Raw genomic sequence first — 12,976 nt, forward strand, 5'->3', positions numbered from 1 at the left:
TTGTTTTGCTTTGCTTTGAGGAACCTACACATTGTGAAGCTAATCCTGACCTGATCTTTGAAGATATGGAAGTTATGACAGACTTTGAATTACATGTACTTTGCAAACAGTATCGACACATTAATAACTTCCAGTTAGACATGGACTTGATTTTAGATTCTGGAAAATTCCGAGTTTTGGGACGCCTTTTGTCTGAACTGAAAGAAAAGGTATTAAAAAAGAATGCTACTTGTTTGTATTTTCCCAATTAGTTCAACTTTTTTAAAACAATTCTAGCATGATTTGACTTTCTTGAAGTTCTAGCCTTCGTCTGTTCAACATTCTTCTAGAATCTAGTGTTTTGAGCATTTGGGGAATATACAGTAGTCTCCTCCCGCCCCCCTTATCTGCCCTTTTACTTTCCATGGTTTTAGTTACCAATTGCCAAACATGGTCCAAAAATATTAAATGGAAAATTCCAGAAATAATCAATTCATAAGTTTTAAATTGCACATTGTTTTAAGTTTTGTGATGAAATCTTGTGCTCGAGTCTCACCTTGGACTTGGATCATCCCTTTGTTCAGTATATTACACTGTGTACACTACTTGCCCATTAGTCACTTAGTAGTCCTTGTGGTTATCAGATCTATAGTCAGTTATCAGATTGTCTGTGTATTGCAGAACTTGTGTTCAAGTAGCCCTTATTTTATTTATTAATGGCCCCAAACTGCAAGAGTAGTTATGCTGATAATTTGGATATGCCAAAGACAAGCTATAAAGTACTTCCCTTGAAGTGAAAAAGTATGTATGTAAGGAAAAAACAGTATATGCAGGGTTTGGTACTATCCATTGTTGTAGGCATCTACTGGGGATCTTGAACTGTATTCCCCACAGATAAGGGAGTTCCTCTGTATATGGGCATATATCTTCCTGATTACTTTTCTTCTGTCGAACATCCAAAAGAAAAATACAAGTTAGTAGAATACGTTTATATTAATGTTTTTTAAAAAATAATCTTGTCATTATTTTATAGGTGACTGTCTGTAGTGTTGCTTCAAAATTAGTATTTTGAAGATACTTTGTTAAATAGTTATTTAAGTAATACTGCAATTTATATGTGAAATAGCTTAAATTTGTAAGATCACAATTCAGATAGTACTTTGTAGCTATTTCCATTAACTGTCCTTACAAATCAAAACGGAAAATTGAATTTTAGTTAAGTTTATAAATTAAGTTTATATACAATCTAAAATAATTTTACCTTAGTTATGATTACTTGATTTTTATTAAAGAAGCAGTCAATCATTAGATACTTATAACTTTTCTTTTCATGTATCTAATACATATATGTATTTTTACAGGGTGATAGAGTTGTATTATTTAGCCAGTTTACCATGATGCTGGATATTTTAGAGGTTCTCTTAAAACATCATCAGCATAGGTACCTCAGATTAGATGGAAAGACTCAGATTTCTGAAAGGTTGGTATACTTTACTTTAGTTTCAAAACATATCTATCCATCTTAACCTCAAGAGTAAATGTTTGAATTTTAAACATCTAGAGCATTTGAGAGAATTGTGTGTTGCTTTGAGTCTTCTGTATCATTACTTAAGATAAGGAACTTTTCATTTAATGTTTTTTGGTCTGAATTGCATACAAATATATTTTGAAACAGTTTTATAATTATATACTTATCAGTGTTTTTCTATTTAAAAATCATTCAAAGTCTAAAGCACCTTATCTTTAAACCAAGACTGTTGTAAAATCTCAGCCTTTCATATTTTAAGGGTAATTAAGTTTGGTTTAAAAAGTTGTCTTAAAAAGGGAATGCTTCTTCTAGAGTGTTTAAATTGCATTATATCGTTTGGTTTATTTTTTATCAGCCAGAGTGAACTTTCCCCTGCATTAGAGCGAGGGTGGAAGTCATACTAAAAGAGATTACTCCAGTACAGCTTGATCTGGAGATTGAGTTCATAGTTACATTGTCTACCAGTAGCAGCTGACAGACTTCTGAGAAGGTTAGAGATCAAAACACCATATGTAGAATTTAGAGAAGCCAGAGATATTAAACAAAGGACAAAACAGTCTTTCAAGAATTAATCAAATCTGAATAGTATAATTAAGTAAGACTTAGTAGAGATAAATGGTATAGAAAAGAAATTGGTGAATTGGAAAGGTCTTTCAATAAAGTAGCTGCAGGTAAAGTAGCTAAAATACAGAGAGCATGTATTTACATCTTCAGGTTTATTTTTCATGTAATATGATTGTTTTCCATTTTAACTATATACCTTTTGGTAAGATTTAACCTAATATATTTATCCTACAGGATTCATTTAATTGATGAGTTTAATACCGATATGGATATCTTTGTGTTTCTACTGTCAACAAAAGCTGGTGGCTTAGGAATAAACCTGACTTCAGCAAATGTTGTTATACTTCACGATATTGACTGTAACCCTTACAATGATAAGCAAGCAGAAGATAGATGCCATAGAGTAGGCCAGACTAAGTAAGTGTTTTCAGTAAAATGTATTTTTAATCAAATGCAAGTTTAATGTGTTTAGAATATTAGAATATAGTCTGTCAGCTGTCCTGCCTTAGTTTTTATATTTTTATCAAAGCATGGCTGCTGATGTATTTTATACCAGCAGTGTTGAATATGAACTTCACTATATAACATGTTCAATTTCTAGTAATTAAAACAAAATAACCTCCCACCCCAACCCAAATAGTTCTGCAGCTAATAAAATAATAGTATCAGTAATCCAGTGCCTTTGAAAAAATTAATAATTAAAAAGAGCCAGATAGATTTGGTAATATATGTACTTTTACTACCCTATTACTCTTTAGGAAATAGATTATTTGAGTTGTAGATATTTTAGGTGAAAGTTAATTTTGACAAAGGACCATATAGAGGTGAAAAAAATACCTACACTTCAATTCTATTTTCACATGTAAACAGCAGACAGTGTTTTCTTTGTGGAGTATTTTATAGTATTTCCAAAAGACTGATATATTCATTTATAAACCAAATATTTATCAGTACCTAGTGTGGAACTAAAACCTCCCATGTAATCTTTGCACTTTACTCTGCTTCCTTTTTGTACTGAATTATTTCTTGAAACCTGATAATTAAAGCATGTTCTGAATACAGAACTGATTGTTGTAAACACAGCAATTTAAAAAAAAAAGTTTTTATTTATTTTTTTAGAGAGGAAGGGAGAGAGAGGTAGAAACATCGATGTGAGGGAAAGACATCGATTGACTGTCTCCTGCATCCCCCCCTTACTGGGGATCAAGCCCACAACCTGGGCACGTGCCCTGACTGAAAATTGAACCAGGACCTCTCAGTCCATGGGACGATGCTCAATCCCCTGAGCCACACCGGCCAGGCAACCCAGCAATTTTTAAAGTACAGAAATCTTACTCTCTTCTCTTGGATCAGTAGGAAAGTATGTTTAAAAGTCACATGCTCAGCCGTGGCCAGTGTGTTCAGTGGTTAGAGCATTGGCCTGTGGACCAAAGGGTCATGATCAGTGTTTCTCTCTCCCTCCTTCCCTTCCACTCCATCTAAAAATCAATAGAAAAATATCCTTGGGTGAGGATTAACATTAATTAATTAATTAAAATAAGTAAACAAACGTGACATGCTCAGAAAATGTCCATCTCAAGTAGTTTAAATAAAGAAATTTAAATTTATGGATATACATCCCGGCTGGTGTGGTTCAGTGGATTGAGCATCGTCCCTTGGACTGAGAGGTCCCAGTTTGATTCCTGGTCAAGGCATAGGCCTGGGTTGTGGGTTGATAGGGGACATGCAGGAGGAAGCTGATCAATGTCTCTCTCCCACATCGATGTTTTTATCTCTCTCTCTAAAAAAAATTAATAAAAACATATTTAAAAAATAAATTTATGGATATATTTGTTACACATTTTCAAATATTCCTGTAGAACTCTTAAGATTTATATAGTTCATATATATCCAAATAATTTTATATTTAGTGACCAATGGACATGGCTTTTTATTTTTTAGAGAAGTACTAGTTATAAAATTAATAAGCCAAGGGACGATTGAAGAATCCATGCTAAAAATTAACCAACAGAAATTGAAACTAGAGCAAGATATGACCACAGTAGATGAAGGTAAGTTGTCTATAAGCAGAAACTTTAATATTGATTCATATGGAAATATGACAAATTAGCAATACCAAGGGGATAACAAAGATGGTCTGAGTCCTTATCTGGCATACAATTTAGGGATGGCATGGGAGAAGGTAAGCATACTTATTTCAGAAGTGCTACTATAAGTAAGATCATTTTGCCGAATTGATGAAAATAAACACTTCAATTTTGGAAAATTCAGTCTATTCCATTCCTTATCTCTGACACCAAAACATTCCAGAAATAAATTTAAATTGGATCTATTATTTTATCTACAATTTTATGATTTATTTACTACATAAGTGATATTTATGAATCAAAAGATTTAAATTTGATGGAATAATATTAACTTATTTACATTAATTTTATTTGAGTGCAATCAAATGCATTTTTTCAAAAATTTAATAATTTCAGATTGAAGTAGTTGGCTCTAGAAAAAACCTTCAAGAGAACCCTCTTATTCTACCTTTTGGAAAAGAATTTTTGAAATTTTTATCTGTTTAAAATTTTAAACACATATATATATGAAAAGATACACATTCACATAGTTCAAAATTCAAAATATATAAAAAGGCAAACAAAGCCTCCTACCATATCACCTCGCTTCCCCTAAAGGTGACATGTTAGCTTTTTTTTAGAGCCTTGCCAGTTACTGTACGCAGATAACAGTAAGTATATGTATTCTTTCTCTTTTTTACAGAAGTTACCATGCAGTCTTCGGCATTTGCTTTTCTTATTTAATGTAAAGTTTAATAGAAAATAAACAACTTTATCATTCTAATAAGGATATTTCTAATATTGATAATGGTTTTTTGCAATTTAGCAAACTTCTGTTGAATATTTACTATGTTTCAGTATTTTGTTAGGCACTATGTACTATAAAGAGACCAATGCGTTTTAGTCTTTCTTCAGAGAGAGAGAAAGATGTATGATGAAATCAGTGTATGTCCTTCCATTTATTTTAGGGTGTTGTGCCAGCGTGCAGAGGCAGACATTAGAGAGAAGCAACTGAGTTAGACCTTTAAGGCTGTGGATGAGTAGGATGAGCATAACTTACACAACTAACAGTAATTGCTTGACTTTATGTGGGTGTGGCAACTTGCCAATTTCAGATTATCCAGCAAAAGTGAGAGTGAACACATAAGGCAGATTCCATTGGGCAATGTTTTTTTCCTGATTTTTTTTAGGCCATCTTTTTGTATTTGGTAAAGCAATTAAATGTCTTAATCTTTATAAAACAAGAGGTCATTTCTCATGGGCTAGTTTATTTCCCCAGAATGATGTTCTCCAGTCTCTTGTGAAGTGAAGATTGTGGGAGAGGTACTATAAGCCTACTGATTACATTCTCAGAACTAAGGGGAAAGTTGTGGCTGTATTCAAATAGTTAATTTTTCTATTTCCACTACAGCTTCATTGTCCTCTACTGTCCCCATTTTCAGTGCTCTTTTGGTTCAAAATTTTCAGAGTAAACCTTCCTTTGTACATCTGGGGTAAATGACTGGCTCGGCTGGGAAAGCTGTGTGTGTCCTACCTCTTCCACGTGTTTTGCTCCGTATGTTCTCCACTTTTAGGAGCACCCATTCCCTTCATGTTCTGAGCTTTGGGGGTTCAGGGCAGGGGTTCTGAGCAGAAGTACATAGCCTTGCATTGTTTTACCACCTGCCAACACTTAGGTTTTACTGTGTTAATTCTGCTAAAGTCAGTTTTTATTCTTTTATCTGCTTTTTATCTTACAAAATTTGTTGACAGCTCTCCCTCTCCACTGTTGTCTTTTTCTTATGTTCATTCTGTTTTGTTGAATGCTCCTACTTTTTTCTTCATGGTATTTTAATTGTATTTCAGATGAGAACAGTCGTGATATGTATATTCAGTCATTTCCAATTATAATTCATGTAAATTGTTTTTATAAATTTGCTTAGGCTAAAATTTTACCTATTTCATGTCAGGTATGTCTGTTAAAATGGCAACTCATTAAATAAAATAATAGAAAAACTAGAAACATTAAAAAAAATAGTTATTTCAGCTATGCTCTCAGACCATTAGTTTTAAAATGTTTAGTTATGAAGAATTTTCCCATTATCACTCTTCTATTCTGTAGGAACTTTTTCTCCTTTGTCTTACTAAAGCTATTTATATATCAATTATTCCCAATAAGTGTTTATTGGGTAGATGAAGGATACAATAATGTCTTTTATTTGAATTCTTAACTACATATGATGATTTTGCCTTCAGCTTTGCCCCTGGTTTCATTTAAATAATTTGACACTGGCCTGATGAGAGTACATGTATGCCCTTCTTTTCATCTCTCACAGTGTGGTCCTTTTCCTCTGTAAACACAGGTGTATTTATAATTGAGGCTGTATTTGCTTTTTGTTATGTGTATGCCTCCTTTTCCATGAAACTGAAAGATTTAAGACCATGATTGTTCTCAGATATGCTTGTCAGATTTTTGTATTTCTGGAGCTTGCCTTAGTGGTGGTTCTCAAAGTACAGACCGTGGACCGATAGCAACATCATCACCTGGGAAATTGCCAGTTTGAAATGTAAATTCCCAAGCCCAACTCCATTCCTACTCAGTCAGAAACTGAGGAGGGGACTCAGTCTGGTTGGTGTTTCTGATAACATGTTAAAGTCATACAAAAGTGTTGAAAGCATGGTATGAATAAAAGTACAATGATTGAACAGTTGTAACATTTTGCAATATATGCTTTATCAACCTTTTTAAAAATTGTATTCAAACTATGTATTTTAAAAAAAAGGAATGTTGCCCTGGCTGGTGTTGCTCAGTGATGAGAGCGTGGGTCCATGCACTGAAGGGTTGAGAGTTCAATTCCCAGTCAAGGGCACCTACCTCGGTTGCAGGTTTGATCCCCAGCCCAGTCGGGTTATGTGCAGGAGGTTGATGTGTCTCTTTCACATCAATATTTCTCTTTCTCTCCCCTCTCTGTCCCTCGCCCTCCCTTCCTTTCTCTTTCTCCCTGTCCCTCTCTCCCTTCCTCCCAATCTCAAAATCAGTGGGAAAAAATATCCTCAGGTAAGGATTAACCAAAAAAAAGAAAGTTGCCAGCATTCCAGAAGCGCCTCCTTTGCCCTTCCCTGATCATAATCCCCTTTTATTTCTCAGAGGTAATTACCATTCTTTTGAGTCAATTATTTCATTGCTTTCATTTTTATAGTTGTATCACCTGGGATGCATCCTGAACAATATAGTATTGCCTGCTTTTGTTTTTATTTTAAAATTGCCTGCTTTTGAATGCTTTAAAAACAGATTCATATAGTATTTATTTTTTTGTCTTTGGCTTGTGAAGTTCATGTTGTTTCACATAGTTGTAGCTTCCTGTAGCTGTAGTTTATTCATTGTTGTTGCTGTATAATGTTCCATTTTCCATTGCAGTTCGATAGTTTTGTTGCTGTGTAGATATCACAGGTTTTTGGTGGTGTTGTTACTCTTCTCTGAGGATAGTTTCCCATTGATTTTAGATAGAGTGGGAGGGAGGGAGGGAGAAACATTGATGTGAAAGAGACATCATCGATTGGCTGCCTCCCGCACAACCTCGACCTGGGCCAGGGATCAAACCCACAACCCAGGCACATGCCCTTTACTGGGAATGGAACCCGAGACCCATTGGTCCACGGGCTGACACTCTTAACTGCTGAGCCAAACCGGTCAGGGCAATCACTATGGTTTTAATGCAGTTTCTGATTAGCAGTGAGCTTGAGCACCTTATATATTTATTGGCCATGTGGATTTCTCCATTTTAAAAGCAACTGTTCAGTAGTTTTACCCACTTTTCTATTCAGATGTTTGTCTTTTGCTTTAGTTCCTACATATCCTGGACACTCCTGTTGTCAGTCATATGCAACCATCATAGCTCCTCCCACTCTGCAGTTTATGTTTTTATTTTTTTATGATGTATTTATTTTAATGTAATCAAATCTGTCTATTTTTCTGGTTAGTGCTTTTTTTTTTTTTTTTTTACATATCCTTACCCGAGGACATTTTTCCACTTTTTGTTCAGATAGAGTTGGAGGGAGAGAGAGAGAGAGAGAGAGAAACATCGATGTGAAAGGGACACATCGAGTGGCTGCCACCTGCACCACCCATCCAGGGCCAGGGACAAACTGCAACCAAGGTACGTGGCCTTAGTGGGAACCGAACCTGGGTCTCTCCGGACCACAGAACCAAACTGGCCACGGCCTGGTTAGTGCTTTTTATGTCATGTATCCCTATCCATTTGTTTATGAAGATGGTCTGTGTTATTTTCAACAAGTCCTAGTTTCAAGCTCAGGTCATTGATCCATCCGAAATTGTGTTGGGGGGTGGGGTGGGAAGTCTTTTCTTCCCTCAGTACAAGTCACTCATTGCCCCTCAGCTTTAGGTGCCTCCTTGGTCGTGACCCCAGGGTCCTTGTTTAGAATCATTTCACAAAGTGCTATCCATTCTCATCACACAGAAGAGCTCTGTATTTTGCTAATACAGGCATGTTTTTGCTTACAACAGTATTTCTTATACTGTCCTTAAGCGTTTTGCATTAAGGTTTTCATCATTTTGTGTGGAAACGCCTTTGCAACCTTACTTGGCCTGGAAACATTCAGGGAATGCATAAATACCTTGGCCCATAGTTGCACATCGTTCCTTGGGGGTCCCACTGCGAGGACACCAGTGTCTGCCTCCTCCAAGACAACTCTTGACCCCTCTTTCTGTTTTTTCAGTGAACCATTTTAGCATCACTTGTAGGCAGGCATGACACTTTATTCTGAATATTTTAACATATTCCTCTAACTTGCCATTATTAACTTGCCAATAAATAACCATTATTACATCCAAGAAAATTAACATTAATTTTCAGATATTATCATATATTGTCTATATCTGAATTTTTCCCATTTTCACCCTTAATGTATTTTATAGCTTTTTTATGAAAAACAAACAAAACAAAAAACAGGATCCAAAGAAAATTCACACATTGCATTTTATTGTATTATTTCTTTAGTATCCATAAATTTAGAAGAGTCTCTTCACCCTTTTCTTTTTTTCTCCTCTTCCTGAATTCCTAATATTTTAATTTTGGGGAGTCTTGTTGTCATGTAAATTGGTATTGTCTGTTGTATTCTAGATTTGTTCAATTATTTATTTATGGTGTCAGTTAGTTTAGGACAAGTGTCAAGTTAGATTTTATAGGCTTTTTTAAAATCAGAGGAATTTCGAGGCAGAGATGTCAGTGAGTTTCCTGAGAGTTTGTTTAATGCAATAGTTTGTGTTCTGGGCATATGATTTTTACTAAAAAGAGAAGAGTAGATATAAGTACTCATAATTTTAGATTTTAACTTGGAGGGGGGTGAAGTGATTGAGAGAGAAGTGATTAGTTTTGCTATATTTTAGCCATTTCTAATTTATAAGATTATTTGCAGCTACAGATGTACAAATATAACAATCTGAGTGATTAACAGAATTAATCAAGAATGACTTGATTCTGTGGTCCCTTGACACAGATGTTTTCACATCTAAGAAAATCCTGAGTAATTCCTGGATAGTGTCTAGGTAGTGGGGATTCCCATTTAATTGAAACATGGGACAAACACTGGGAAAAGGTTAATTTACAGCGAGCACTTTAATCCTCACTATTACTCTGTGTTCAAAATTTTGTTTTGATGTGTTGGTTAAGTCTAAGTCAGTAATTGTATCCTGGAACTGAAAATAAGGGTATAGATGAAATGATTTCTGTTTGGTCAGGATTTGGGGGCTTTGTTTTTATTTTCACTGTTCAGTTTGTTATGTGAATGTTTTCACTTAGCAAACATGAGGAGTAAATACTTTGTGGATTTGAATAGGATATGATCCAAACTATCTGTCTGTGTATCTTTATATGTCTATATCAAGTCATAAACAGCATGTAGGTGCTGTGCTGTGGTTATGAACATGAGCACAGAGTAGTAACCCTAATATACACAGGGATTTGGAAAGGTGTTTGAAGGAAATGACACTTAAGCAAACCAGGCCTTGAAAGATGATTAAGGATTCACCAAAGCAGAGAAAATTGGAAAGAATATATTTTATAATGTGTCTTTATTAAACTTTTACTGTCACTTTCTGACCTGCAGGAGACGAAGGGAGCATGCCAGCAGATATAGCCACATTACTAAAAACGTCAATGGGCCTGTGAAATAAGAATTGAGAATTCCTGACTGATGACAAAGTATCAACTTGGTGCACTCAAGGACATTTACATTATGATGACCATGGGGTTTATGAACATTTGTAACTTTTTATAATTTCCATATTACATTTCTCATAGTATGGACAACTTTTTTGCCACTAACTGAATTCTCCCGATGCTCACATGTGAAATTTCAATAAAAGCCACAAATATGTAGTCCTAAAGATGTTGAATAATCATTTTACAAAGCAGTTTTCTGAATGGGGATTAGTTGGTGATTGTTTGTAACAAATATGCTAATGCTTTAGAAATGTCAGTATTTTTGTAATTATTTCTACCTCCAAATATATATATATTGTCTTTCACTGGATAATGTGTGTAGATTTTTACATGTGCCTTATTTGACAATGCTTAAGTCTTGTTTTTGCTTGTCTCATTTGAAGTTCTTTTTTATTACGTTAGTTTAAAGAATGCAGCTGTATAGATTATATAGCTTTCATTTTATTGCTATTTGAAGCAGATGTTCACCAATGTCAACAAGAACTCAACCTGAATTTAAAGGTGGCATTCCATATACTAACACCCCCAGGTCCTCCCAAGTACTTCTGTTAAAACAAATTTGTTTGGCTAGGCACTAAGTTGTTTTCCAGTGAATAGTAATTAAAGAAGCCCTTATCTTGCTCCATGGATTAATTAATTCCTTCTGTTCATTTCCCCACTGCACTAATTGTGCATATTACTCTACCTATTGTGCATGTGTTCATTGATTTCCCTCTCCTGGCTTTTGCTTCTCTTGAAACTGTTGCCCAGTCACTTCTGCTCCAGTTCTATTTACTCTGAATAGTAGTTTATTCTGCCACATCTCCACACATCACTAAAATGTTGGTGACATTTTTTTCTAGCCTGGCAGAACAGATTAACAGGCTATTTCACTTCAAAGCAGACTGTGATTTCATTATTAAAGAAGCATTAGGTACTGCATGGAAATACATTACTAACGACATTCTTATCAAAATATGATTTACCAGTTTCCAGAATTTCCAGTACAGGACCTCCTGAAGAGAGAGCCATTGTTCAATTCCAATTCAGTGTGGGTGACAAAGTGAAACTTAGAAGAAGTAAAGTTGTCTACTTGATATTTAACTCTTTATTAAGTCTTTCTTTAAATTTTTGCCTGTCAGTCTATATTGCTGTTTTTATTACACATCGGTTTCTTTGTATAACTTGTGAGTTTCATGTGCTTTGTTTTTATTATGTAAATATCATTATAAATAAAGTTATTTATAAATCAAAGATTTGTTAATTATTGGAGATTGTACTTTCAAGGCATCCTGACTTGCTAAAATGCGAAGGTAATATAGTCCTCTGGAGTTAGAAGGCTAATCTTACAGTGATTTTTGAGATATGATGGGCTCTGAAAACTCATGACTCAGTGGACTTACCCAATCTTGATGGTATGTTGAACATATTCCATTTATTATAGTATAATGGCAGCTAAAGGAATCTGAAAATATGATTACCACTTCCTCCTGCATCAAAGTACCTGAATCACTTCCTCAAATTTGGGGAAATAATTACCTTTTAAAATCTTACAATTGCTTTCTCATAACTTTTCTGTATTAATGTACCTTCAGTGATAGGCTATTTCTTTTGTTAAATCCATATTTTTATCTTTAATAAAATGTAGTTGGGTTCTATCTGTAATAATTTATCATATCTTGGGCTTAATAAGAATATTTGTCTTCCTAACTTGTATTTTCACACCCCTTTTAATAGTTTCTAACCCTCTCTCCCTTTACCCTTAAAAATAGATAATATTGAGTACGAATGAGATCATATTATGTGCTTAATACTGTCTATTTCTCAATAATCTGGAATTTATTACTTAGGGTCTATTCTCATTAGCCCCTTCATTGAACTGATATCAGTAAATATACCCCATTAATTAGTAAAGAGCATATAAGGTCATGGGGTTGGAGTAGGTATATTTGCCAACTGAAGCGACTTGAACATTTTTGGTGTAAGTCACACAGAGATGGAAGACATATACCTTATATGTTTTTATAACTGTATTCCTAACCCCATTGAATTTTAACTTTAGGCAAGTAGATATTTATATTGAAACTTTAATATTGTTTGTAGTTGTTGGTGTTACTGTGTAATGGTTAGATAGGAGTATCGGGAGATTTGGTTTCCATTTGTGTGATCTTAAGCAAAAAATAAATGGTCCATAAAATTAATAAATTGTTTTTTTTTAACTATTCCCAAAATATATGGGTTTTTTTCTGATTATAACATGGAATTAAATTTCTGTTCTGATTTCATTCATATTCTCTCTCACTTGCTCAATTTCTCAGTAAGGAGACATTTGAATACAAAATATGTTGTCTATCAGTGAAAAGGGACAACCTAAAAGATTATGGTGATGCTATGATTGAGATGAAATACTTCCTTATGAAACCTGCTGTGACTGCATTTATTTGAATTGATTTGTGTAAACAAATGGGACTGATTATCGTATTTTGAATTTTCATAATTTTAGATAAATGTATGTTACTAAATTGTTATTAAAGCTTTTCAGAATGTAATTAAGTACAGGAAAATGAACATGCACAAGAAGAAGGAAAAGTTACTACCTACATGATCTAGAGTACTATTTAAGTTTATTTTGTGAAAAG

At 34.2% G+C, this 12,976-nt stretch overlaps 1 protein-coding gene across 5 annotated transcripts in view; it reads left to right on the top strand.

Moving 5' to 3' along the window:
• Nucleotides 1-12,039, top strand: part of SMARCAD1 (SWI/SNF-related, matrix-associated actin-dependent regulator of chromatin, subfamily a, containing DEAD/H box 1) — a 98,904-nt gene extending 86,865 nt beyond the window's left edge. For 3 of the 5 annotated variants that reach the window (XM_036263148.1, XM_036263130.1, XM_036263165.1), the window contains 5 exons: nucleotides 21-209; nucleotides 1,341-1,459; nucleotides 2,306-2,488; nucleotides 4,013-4,122; nucleotides 10,243-11,591. In XM_036263148.1, the coding sequence (XP_036119041.1) occupies nucleotides 21-209; nucleotides 1,341-1,459; nucleotides 2,306-2,488; nucleotides 4,013-4,122; nucleotides 10,243-10,304 (663 nt within the window). In that variant the 3' untranslated portion in view covers nucleotides 10,305-11,591. Of the gene's footprint in view, nucleotides 1-20; nucleotides 210-1,340; nucleotides 1,460-2,305; nucleotides 2,489-4,012; nucleotides 4,123-10,242 lie in introns of all 5 variants that reach the window. The other 2 variants (XM_036263139.1, XM_036263156.1) reach the window with 2 other exon arrangements.
• The last annotated feature ends 937 nt before the right edge of the window (nucleotides 12,040-12,976 follow it).

Source organism: Molossus molossus, unplaced genomic scaffold (assembly GCF_014108415.1).
Source record: "Molossus molossus isolate mMolMol1 unplaced genomic scaffold, mMolMol1.p scaffold_m16_p_1, whole genome shotgun sequence".
Classification (NCBI taxonomy): Eukaryota; Metazoa; Chordata; class Mammalia; order Chiroptera; family Molossidae; genus Molossus; species Molossus molossus.